We start from the raw sequence: 12,359 nt of genomic DNA, 5'->3' as shown, positions 1-12,359 counted from the left end.
CAGCATTTGTGTTTGAGGCCTAATTTACACTCTTAACCAGGAGGGAGAGAGTCGACAGGCCACATGCTCACTTTCATCTCTTTTATATTTTAATCCAGGGGCTCATTAAAAAAAGATTCCGAAATAACAACAAAAAATGACAAACCTCAAGAGTGGTAATAAACATATGCATGGTTTTGTTTAAAAAAGAGAGAGAGAGAGAGAGAGAGAGAGAGAGAGAGAGAGAGAGAGAGAGAGAGAGAGAGAGAGAGAGAGAGAGAGAGAGAGAGAGAGAGAGAGAGAGAGAGAGAGAGAGAGAGAGAGAGAGAGAGAGAGAGAGAGAGAGAAAAGAGGGTTGGGCGGCACCTGTGTTGAAGGAGAATGTGTATTTTTGAAATTCTCTTTGGCAATTGCAACCAAAGTATACAACTGTGAATAGACCTTGAAAAATTCGTTATTGTCAGGTTTAAGAAAGGATGTGTTTTGACAAAGGGGTCAAGGTTTTAGTGGTCAGCGTGACCCAGTTAACCCCTGCTGGTAGATGATGAAACTACACCATCTGGACCAAAAATCCTTCTTCATTACCATTTATTCTGACGAAATAATTGTTTTTGTGCATGCAATGTATAAATCATAAATAAATCACATCATACTAGACAATGTTTACCAGAAACCAATTTTGGAGGTCTCTTAAAGGAATGAAATGGATGGGCATTTGGATATTTTTCCTTGTCCGCTGTCTCTCTTTGTCTGAATGTGATGTCATGTCACATCCACAGACCATCAACCAATCAATGTCAAGTTTGTGTTTTTTTTCCGTCTTTTTATATTGCTTTTTAAATTGCGAAGGTTTAAAATTGATCTAAAACCTCATGGTTGCGCACATTCGCCATGTTTGTAGTTTTTTTAACACTTTTGATTTTCTCAGATTTTGTTCGAAATGTTGCGTTTTTATTTAAACTTTTTTTTTGGTTGTTTGTTTAAAAGCAGAGACTCTGTTCTTTCTTTGATGTATTGTATGTTCTGATATTCATCCAACAAAATATTCTGGCGGCCATGAAAGTTTTGCAAAAATAAAAAATGCTGGCACTTGCTGGCAGCTTAAAAAAAAAAAAAATGCTGGCGGGGAAAGAGTTAACAATATCCAAATATTTATCAAATAATTTCACTGGATTGCAATTGGAATCTTGTTTATTTTATGTCTCTCCCTATAGAGAGCATTTCAAAACATTTTCTCCCATTTTATTCACTTCTAATCCGTTTTAGCATCCTTTACAGAGTGGTTTGTAAAGAAAGGATACGCCAGAAACCATGATATACGTATTTATTATTTGGTAAATTTAATTTAATTTTGACCATTCTACTGGTACAGAAAAAAAAAACAATCATTAACTATTAAAAAAAATAAACCCAAGTCATAGCAAGTGCTTCAACTCTGTGTGAGAGCCATTGATGGTCAGGATGCTGCAGTTATGAAATGAGTCTGAATATGGACAGTGCATCTGTCGTCTCATCAGTATAACAAAGCCATTAGGAGACCATAAGCTCTGCAACCGGGTTCACGGCCACAAGTCCCAGCATTTCCGTTTCTCTCCAACTGCTCCTTATCTTTGATGGTGTTTGGGCCTTTTTGGGGTAAGACATTAATCCCTGTGGTGTCTTGGTCTGATCTCTCCCTACACACATATCTCTCAGGACTCCAGCCAGGCTTTTCCCAGACACAAGATTAAAGAGATTACACTTTTACAGGATACAAACACCCTCCCATTCTTCCAATCGCACTCTTTACCTTCCAAAAGACCTAACTGCATGTCTCTCCTAACCCAGACTGTGAGAAGCCATCCGTATTCCCGTGGGAAGGATGCTCTTGTTTTTCTCTTCTGAGTTGCAGGCAAAGTCATTTGTGTAGATGTGGAAAGAAGACATGTTTTCTTAATGTTTTCAAGGGATTCTAGTATCTCCAGCCGAGTTACATCACGTTGATAATGAAATGCAAGAGGCTAGTTTTCCAATGTTCAGGGAATACTACGCTCACCGTTCACCCCCAAAGCAGCGGTAGGTTTGACACTTGAGCAGTAGAGTTTAATAAAAGAGCTAAAATTGGAAAGTACGGTAGGAGAGATGGGGTGTAATGGTCAGTGGTGAGTCTCTCAGGGGGGATTTGATGAAACACTTAACACAGACTGAAAACTGAACAAACTGTCAACACAAACCGAAAATCAAGAGAAGAGGCGGGGTGATTCCTTTGAGTATAATGCGGGCATTGACCATATGGGGAATGATCATTGTGTTTGTCAACTATTTGTTATGGAACTAAGTTGATGGGAGGTAACCTTGCCATCCAGGGAAAGGACGGAGAGAGGAGAAAGCAGCCCTTACCAGAAATGATGCTGGTTTATTTATAGAGTGCAGGGCCTTGGTTTACAATGACTTTATATTTCACGAACAGGACACAGTTCTCATATAGTGCGAGGGACCTTTAGAAAGTTTTGCCGCAGTTTTCTGTATTTGGTTATTAAAGAGATAGGGATAGAATGAAAATTCTGTCATCATTTACTGTCATTTCACCTCAAACCTTTAGGACTTTCTTTCCTCGGGAAAACACAAAAGGAGAATTAGTTCTGGACTTTTTTCCCCATGCAATTCATGTTTAAAGCTTAAAAGGGAGGATTATCAGCGAGCTACGTTTATGCATGTTAAAACATATGATTTTGTATTTTTTTAGCAATAAACATTAGATAGAACATAAAACATAAAACAAATTACTGACATATCCAGAGTGGTGTCATCTACTAGCAGAAAAAGATGAAGCAACGATTGGAAATTAGGAAACATCCTTTCAAAATAGGAAATGCAAACAAACAAACAAACAAACAAACAGACAAACAAACAGACAAACAAACAAACAAACAAACAAACAAACAAACAAACAAACAAACAAACAAACAAATACTGTGGCATCAACTTCATTTGTGTTCTAAAACATGAAATAATATCCTAAAAGTTTGCAGCAGCATAAGATTGAATGAACACAAATTAAAATTCATTGTAAATGTTTCTTGAGTAGCAAATGACACTGAAGACTGGAGTAACGGCTAGTAAAAATTCAGCTTTGAAATCAAGAATAAATTACAATTTAAAATATATCCAAATACAAAACAGTAATTTTAAATTGTCATAATATTTCACAATATTACTGTTTTTACTATATTTTTTTTATCATATTCTTTTTACCTAGGGTGAGAAAATGATGACAGATTTTGTTCAAATATTCATCAGCTATATTGATTTACATTTTTTAAAATGCCTCAACAAACCATTAAAATAGCTTACCAAACATAAATACATAAATAATAATAAAATAAAATAATTTATGATTTACACTAAAGAAAATATTCTTTGTGTGTCCTAATTTCAAAACAGTTGACATTTACTTTAATTATTATGTGGAAAAGATTGTCCCGGATATCACATTTTGTGTTCCACTAAAGAAAGTCATGCAGACTATTCTTGGCTATAAAAGACACACACACACACACACACACACACACACACACACACACACACACACACACACACACACACACACACACACACACACACACACACACACACACACACACACACACACACACACACACACACACACACACACACACACACACACACACACACACACACAGACAGAGCATGGCAGCACCACAGGGCTAGTTCTACTACAAAAGATCACAGGAACATTCTATTATGGCTGCATTTAGCCTTGTACAGCATGACAAGTTTTTGATTGCTAGGTAAGATGGAGAGGGTAATTGCAGGAGATGAAATGAGAGAGAGCTCTCCACTGACTGCTATCTAAACGTGCACAGACAGAGGCAGAATGATTTTGTCACAAGGCCCTTTCATTACATTGTGTTTATGTTTGTTTGAATACACTTTTTAATCAGGTTCTTTTGTGTTTAAATTCCCTCTCAATGTGCAACCTAAGCTAAGTAAAATGAGCTCAATCAACACAAATTCAGATTCAAAAGCAAGACAGTGACAGCATAGGGTGCATTTATTCAGCAACCCAAAGCTTGACTCTGACTTTAAGAAGAAACAAAACAAAACAAAACAGCGAGGCAGTAATACAGAGTTTTTATACTGGACAAACATTCTGGAATTTCACCTTACAGACTGTTATATTATTTTTAGGGCTGTCAAAAGATTAATCGCGATTAATCGCATCCAAAATAAAAGTTTGTGTTTACATAATATATGTGTGTGTACTGTGTATAATTATTTTGTATATATAAATACACACATATGCATGTTGTATATATTTAAGAAAAATGTTGATTTTTGTATAATTTATATATATAAAAAAAATATATTTATATATAATATAAATTATATATAAATATATACAGTATATGTATGCAAATATTTCTGTCTATTTATATATACAAAATAATTATACACAGTACACACACATATATTATGGAAACACAAACTTTTATTTTTTAACTTTCAGACCATATTTTTAGATGGATATCAACAATCGCCCAAGAAAACTGATAAACCTTGCATAATTTTGTTACTTGTGTGCTTGATAAGACTTAAATTAAACCTTACAATGTTGCTCCAAGTAAAATACTAACGAAGTCAAATCAAGATATGCTTGTTTTGTTTTTTAACACAATCAAAGAGCATTTCCAACTTTACACATTAAAAAAGTAATGCCATAATATTTTGGCTTCACGCCCCTTTAATCGGAAGGAATTGCTTCAAGATTTCACTGCATTATAAAGAAGGGAAACAGTGTGCTTTTGGAATTGTGCCACATTGGGAATAGGTCAGTGTGATAGTTTTCACCGGAGCGCTGAGTGAGATTTGAATTCATGACCTTTGGAAAATTGCTCATTAGTCTGTGGTGTGCAGAATGTATTTAATAAACAGTGTGTGCAGTCACTGCAGTGGCCACTCAGACATTTCGTCTCCAAAAAAATTAAAATGACAGTCTGATTAAGAAAGGTTGCTAAGTTTTAAAGATTTTTGCTAAATCGTACACATTTTTCGAGTTGCCCAATTCTTATGAATTCGTATGAATTACCTAACTCTGACCCCGCCCCTAAACCTACCCATCACATGGGTTTAGACCATAGACTGTAAAAAAATATGGACGTAGTGTCCGTGACGTCACCCGTAGGTTTCTGAAGAGCATTTTTGAAGCCTAAAGTGGGCGGAGCCGTCCGTCGCCATCTTGGCCTTGCGTCACTCCCGGATAACAGAAAATAGGCAAACAGGCGGGGCGTGAGTGGAGCTGAGGAGCCTGGCCATAGATATGAGCCTGGCTATCTGAAATCACCTAGCTCGACGTGATCGAGTTAGCTGATGATGTAAAGTCAATTAAAAGTTCCTGTTTTTGCCCTTTGAAATATTTTAATAGTTAAAATACATGGCTACAAGTGAGAATGTGTATTACTTCGAGTGTTTGTGTGTGACAGTGATTTATGTGCATACATGTCAGTCACTCTTTCATGGTCCGTCAGCGCGGCATCGCTCAAGTTCGTAGAGAGCTTATTCAGTCCATTTTAAATTCTGATTTTGGCCGCCTCTCAAATGGGTTAAACCGTTAAACCATAGATATATTGCCTTTGAAGTGCAAGTAAATGCGCTAGAAAATCCGCGCTCATTCATGGATGTGCATTTATTGCACGGACGGAGAAAGCGCCGACGCCTGCATGATTTCATCTGACGGTACATAAGCATATAATCTATCTGTTCCGTGAGAGCAGAACGAACGAGCCTTTATTGACGTTTTAAATTTGAAAACCCCAAAAAGCAACGAAATTGTCAGACATCCATTAGTGCATGTTCACAGAGGAAAACAACTGAAATACAGCGCTGGTTGTTCTCTCAAACGATACTCGACGACAACGACTGAATCCAAAGACGTGGGCTTTGTACCCAAGTATTAAATTGTTTGAAATAATCCCGAAAAAAAGCACAAACACTGCAGAGATGGCAAGTTCAGCAGCAACATTTGCTGAGGTGAAGTGACGGCTAGTAACAGCAGACAAACGGCTAGCATTGACATCAGCGGCAATCCACCTGTCACTCAAGTGGCCACACCCTTAAATTTAAATATTAATCAACTAAACGGATGAGTTATAAAAAAAATCACCCCCCTCACAGTTGTTATGAAGGGCAAAATTAGCTGTATAGACCAAAACCACATAGAGATCCAGGCTGTAAACATGTTTTTTTCTGCTGTAAAGTTGGTAATTTTAACATGAGGGAGATTTGACTCACTTCTGCAGCCAGGCCAAGCGGCCAGTCAATGAATTGCAGTTTAACTCACTTCTGTGTTGGTTTCAAGAGAGAGACGGGGAGGTTGCCGCTTGGTTTAGACAAATCATACGAATTTGTACGAGTGAGGTCGTACGAATTCGTACGAATTAGCCACCTTTTAATCACTCGTACGAATTCGTACAAATTGGTCGTGTGATAGCGTTGGTTTAACTGTCCATGTGTCAGGATATACAGACTGAACAAGGTGGTGAGTGAATCCAAACAAACTTTTTTGAAACACACAGCGGATGCAGCGATGAACAGGTGAGCAGAAATTCAATATTGCAGATTGTGGAATATGATGCAAATATTAATGAATGTCTTTTCTTACAGGGGAGTATGGACCGGGATGCAGGCGTTGGAGCAGAGGACAGGTAAGTATCACTTGGAAACATACTCTTGGAAACACGCTTGGAAACACACTCTTGGAAACGTGCTTGGAAACACACGAGGGATATAACTTGGAAAGACGTCGGAGAGGAATCACAGGAACCGGCGTTCTAGTGGAGATCGCTGATATGTGTCTGTGTCCTAGTTCTTTTGTGAAAACTACAGATTACATTTCTGTATTTTTTTTCAATCTCCCATCCACGGACAGTTGGATCGACAGAGGGTTATTAACAGAACAATTAGTAGGAGAAGAGTGAACAAAAGAGTAGGTTCATCACTAAAAAATTGTTTCGTACTTTGTCTAATCTTTAAACAGCATCATGGTAAAAATGGAACCCCATGGCTCTTACGCGACAGGGTTTTCTTTGGCAGTTTCTCTCAGTTTCCCCCTCCGTTTGTATATATTTAAAAAAAACATAATATGCTGACCATATACAGCAAATTAGACACAGTTTGTTAATCCAGACATCCAGAAACATCTGAGTGATTTTCACCTCCAATAATTCTGTACTGTTATTCCTCTGACAAATTGCCTACATGCTGGTGTAAATGCCAGTGCCTTGAGTCAAACACAAATGAATGCTCCCAATGAGAACAGCTATATGAAGAAAGTATTTACCGCAGAATAATCAGATAAACAAGACGTCTCCTCCAACACTAAAAGCATCTCATACTTGTTATATTTTTGCTAAACACTAAAAATATCACATGGACACTGATGGTGCTATGGAAGCTTGTTTCCGCCACAGAATAAAATAAAAAGGTATTTGCGACTTTTTATCTCACAATTCTGACTTTTTTTTCTCAGAATTGCAACTTTATAACACACAATTGGGAGATATAAAGTCAGAATTGCATGACATAAAGTCGCAATTGCCTGTTATAAAGTTATAATTGTGAGATATAAACTCTCAATTCTGAGAAAAAAAGTCAGTCTTTCTCTCCTTTGAATTGGACTTTATAACTCGCAATTGTGAGTTTATATCACAATTCTGAGAAAAGATGTCATAATTGCGGGATAAACTCACAAGTGGGTGTTATAAGGTCAGAATTGCGAGATATAAACTCACAATTGCGAGAAAAAATGTCAGAATTGTGAGTTTATTTATTTCTCTCAATTCTGACTTTATAACACGCAATTGTGAGTTTAGATCTCACAATTCTGAGAAAAGATGTCATAATTGCGTGATAAACTCACAATTGGGTGTTATAAGGTCAGAATTGCGAGATATAAACTCACAATTGCGAGAAAAAATGTCAGAATTGTGAGTTTATTTATTTCTCTCAATTCTGACTTTATAACACGCAATTGTGAGTTTATATCTCACAATTCTGAGAAAAGATGTCATAATTGCGGGATAAACTCACAATTGGGTGTTATAAGGTCAGAATTGCGAGATATAAACACAATTGCGAGAAAAAAGGTCAGAATTGTGAGTTTATTTATTTTTCGCAATTCTAATTTTATAACACGCAATTGTGAGAAAATATGTCATAATTGCGGGATAAACTCACAATTGGGTGTTATAAGGTCAGAATTGCAAGATATAAACTCACAATTGTGAGAAAAAAGGTCAGAATTGTGAGTTTATTTATTTCTCGCAATTCTGACTTTATAACACGCAATTGTGAGTTTATATCTTGCAATTCTGACTTTATAGCATGCAATTGTGACTTTATATCACACAATTCTGGGAAATAAAGTCAGAATTGCGAGATGTAAACTCGCAATTGTGAGATAAAATGTTGCAATTATCTTTTAAAATGTTTTATTCAGTGGCGGAAACAAGCTTCTATGTGCTGCTATTTGTTAGGATTTACAGAAATGCATTTCTCCATCCGCTGGTGTTTTGTCTGTGTCTTGAAGCGTGTAAGCAGGTAGTAGCTTTATCCTTTATCACGGGGGTATTAATCAGTTGAAGTCTTGCATGAACAGCTTATCTCCTTCCAATGAATGAGGTTTCTGCGCAAATTTTATAATTAGGTGCTAATTTTTCCTTGTTATAGTACTGCTCTGCTTCAGTGAGATTCAAACTCACAGCCCTCAAGAATTTAGTTATGTACTCTAGCCAATAGCTTGGGTGGCACACTAAATGCAATTACATTTTTAGTAGAGCCCAATCTACCATGACGACCCACACGGTGTTACCGACAAAATGGCTTTCCTTCATACAGTTGTAGCTTAATGCAATACAACATTATATTGCACTTCCAAAAACAAACACATGCAGTAAAAAACATACAAATCCTCCAAAAGCACAGGTTACCGCAAACTTGGGCCCTGAAGAGTATCAAAACAAGATATTAGGCCACATTTGAAACACTGTGTTAAATGTATATATATTATACCTACAATAAATAAATGTATATATATTATACCTACAATAAATAAAAGAGAATACGTTTTTCACTAAATGCATATTATGAATAGTCGTAGTCATGCCATAATGGGGCTGTTTATATTGTAAGAAATTAATTGTTGTTTTTGTGGCTTTCTTTGTTCAGATCAAATATGTCTTTTTTTTTTTTTTTACAAATGAATATAGATCTTCATAAATATGTCATGGTGGGAGAGCAGTAGGGTATTATGGGAGCAATAGGGAAATCTGTGTAATGTGTAACTTTTTGAAACACTGTGTTTTTTTATATATTGCATTATACCATAGTACAATAAATTAAAGATAATAAATTTTTCACTAAATGCATATTTATGATTAGTCATGTCAGTCATAATGGGACTATTTGTATTGTGAGGGAAAACAACATTGTTTGAAACTAACTGTTCTTTTTGTGGCTTACTTTGTTCAGATCAAATATGTTATTTTTTAGTTACAAATTAATATAGATCTTCATAAAAATGTCTTAGTAGGAGAGCAGTAAGGTATTACGGATTAAAAGCTTTTAATCAAAAGTAAATACATCTTTTGAAAGCATAACATTTGCAGAGCTTAAAATGTTTGCCATTTTCAGATCATTGAATCACTGAAGATTGAATTTAAAGTTGCAACAATAAAAGAGAGAAAGATGAGAAGATCCAGCTCCGTCTGCACTGACCTGCAGCACGACTCTCGATCAGAGATGAACATTTGTGGTGTGTTATCCAGTGCTTTCAGAGGCTTCAGAGATCCAATGCTCTTTTTCACTCAGTCTCCCTCAGGCTCATCAGCTGCAATGTATCCATACTGCCTGAACACACATTATATGGCTATGTGTGAATGAGCATATACACAAATACATGTGTGTCCTCACACACACATAGATAATATACTTCTCTAGTTTGTTCATATAGAAGAATGAAGAAATATTCTTATGTAGGACTATATATTTTCTTTTCTATATACAGGATTGTGGCGCTGTTATGGTTAATTGGGAGTCTGTTATCATAGATCAAAACAGAGATAACATTCCATTATTGTTTGAGAATCAAAGTTTTATAACTTTGAGCAATATAATTATTTTTTTAACATGTTTTATGTACCTTAAATCTAAAGATATTAAATTGTTTTAACTCTAAGATATATTTAGATTAGATATGCGATTTTATTGTGTGTAGATGTTTGCTGATTAAAAAAATAAATAAAAAAATAAATAAATGAAAAGATACATTATTCACACCATCAAATGAACAATTGCTGCCAGACCCATAGGTGCCTTAAGGAATGGGAAAAGTTCACTGGTTGCTGATTGGCTGACAATGTTCAAGAGGTTTCGCTGTCACTGACTGAAGCCTCTCAATATGTTAATGTTATTACAAACACCATCAGACCATAATGGGTTTAATCTACTCATGAGCTCCTGTGGTTTATCCTATTTTGAGGCATCTGTCCGCTTGTGTTTTTCAGACAGGTTGAGCACCTCTAAGCATCGCCATCAACAGTGTATTAGCAAAACTGCAATGCTAGCTCTGAATTGAGACCAGATGTGCCTCTACGGCCTGACGTTGATGAATTCGTAGAAGCAGAGCAATTGATCTAAATGTATTTATGATGTTACAAATCAGACTATTTTCTTCAGGTTCAAATGGAAGTCAGTCTATCAGTATGTCAGCTGGAATATTTATATTTTGCATTCCCGCAATGTCACCGAGCACTATAAATCATAATGATGTTTACCTCATCTGAGGAGAATGACAAGCAAAGTCATTGCCAGTGTGCTGTTTATCTGTGATTCCCAATGCCATTGGATAAATCTGTCTTGGGATATTTGCATTGCAAATAGAAGTAAGTTTAGGAAGGTTCCTATGCCGAGAATACCAAATCTGGAGCAGATCTCATCGGAACGTGGGGTACGGAGAGCTTCGGTCTCACCCCAAAACGGCGTTAAGAATACCAATGAATGCTCTGCGTTTGCTGTCAAAGGTCACACATATCAAATAATATCCCTGTCTGTGAGTGAGCATGTGTGTGTGTGTGTGGAAATCCATCCATGTCTCTGTGGACTTAGGGAAAACCCAGTTACGCACTGGATTTATGTGCATAACTGATACCAGCAACCCTCTGTGTGATCTGTAATTCAGTTACATTACTGATGGAATGTGACCTGTGCCAGTGAAGAGAAGCCTGCTGTTTTGAGAACTAAGTGAGACCTTGGAAAAACATTCTCTCAAAACGTTTAACTTTGTGATTACAAGTGCACAATTGAATAAATCGGGTTAAATTACTGATTTCTCTGATTTAGAAATTTTTAAAGGAACATGATGACTTTTTGGGACTTTAGCTTATTCACCGTATCCCCCAGAGTTAGATAAGCCCATACATACCCTTTTCATCTCTGTGTGTGCCGTAACTCTGTCTGACGCACCCACCGCTAGCCTAGCTTAGCACAAAGACTGGAGGTAAACGGCTCCAGCTAGCATACTGCTCCCAACAAGTGACAAAATAGCGCCAACATTTTCCTATTTACATGTTGTGATTTGTATAGTCACAGCGTGTACAAATAAAAAGTTCACGTGAGACACAGCCATCTTCTACCATATACATACATGGAACTATATTCTCAGAAGGCGAAGCACTGCTACTTGGGCGGAGTGATTTGCTATGTATTGACTTATCTAACTCTGGGGGATACGGTGAATAAGCTAAAGTCCCAAAAAGTCGGCGTGTTACTTTAAATTGCCAATCGAGAGGTCAGCTTTTAGTTACCTTCGACAATAGCAAACAAAATGTTCAACAGCAAACGATCCTATACAGTATATTCGACAATTTTAATTCTTAAACGCATGTTGAAAATCTTGAACGTAGCTCAGCTAAGAACAATAAAAGCTAAAGAAATTGCCCCTTGATGGATGGATGAATCGATAGATGGATAGATAGATAGATAGATCTTTCAAAAACATTTAAAAAAATATTAGTAACACAACATTTTTAAATGGTAGTGTAGTATCATGACTCAAGAAGTGTTTAAAACAGTTGAACTGGACGGCCACTGGGTTTAACTGGATGTGTTGCATCAGGACAGCTGCCATTCCCATCCAAAGTAGAGCAACCAGGGCAGAAGTGCCATTCTTTGAGGACACTGGCATGTCCCCTGTTCCCTGGGGCTTTCTGGGCACACGCCATTTTCCCAAAAGACCAGATTGTCACAGTTCGCTCCTGCCACCTCTGGGGCGTGATGCCATAAATCAGCCCCCTCACAACCCCCAGACACACACCCACACCTTC

General features: G+C 36.9%; 1 protein-coding gene across 1 annotated transcript in view; it reads left to right on the top strand.

The window, feature by feature from the left end:
- Positions 1 to 12,359, top strand: part of c19h1orf94 (chromosome 19 C1orf94 homolog) — a gene marked incomplete at both ends in the record, with an annotated part of 92,714 nt that overhangs the window by 48,818 nt on the left and 31,537 nt on the right. Inside the window, one exon of the mRNA XM_079878798.1 lies at positions 6,643 to 6,683. Within this exon, the coding sequence (XP_079734924.1) occupies positions 6,643 to 6,683 (41 nt within the window). The remainder of the gene's footprint in view (positions 1 to 6,642; positions 6,684 to 12,359) is intronic.

The sequence above is a fragment of the Squalius cephalus genome (genome assembly GCF_949319135.1).
Source record: "Squalius cephalus genome assembly, chromosome: 8".
NCBI lineage: Eukaryota > Metazoa > Chordata > Actinopteri > Cypriniformes > Leuciscidae > Squalius > Squalius cephalus.
This window is presented reverse-complemented; position numbering and strand designations above follow the sequence as displayed.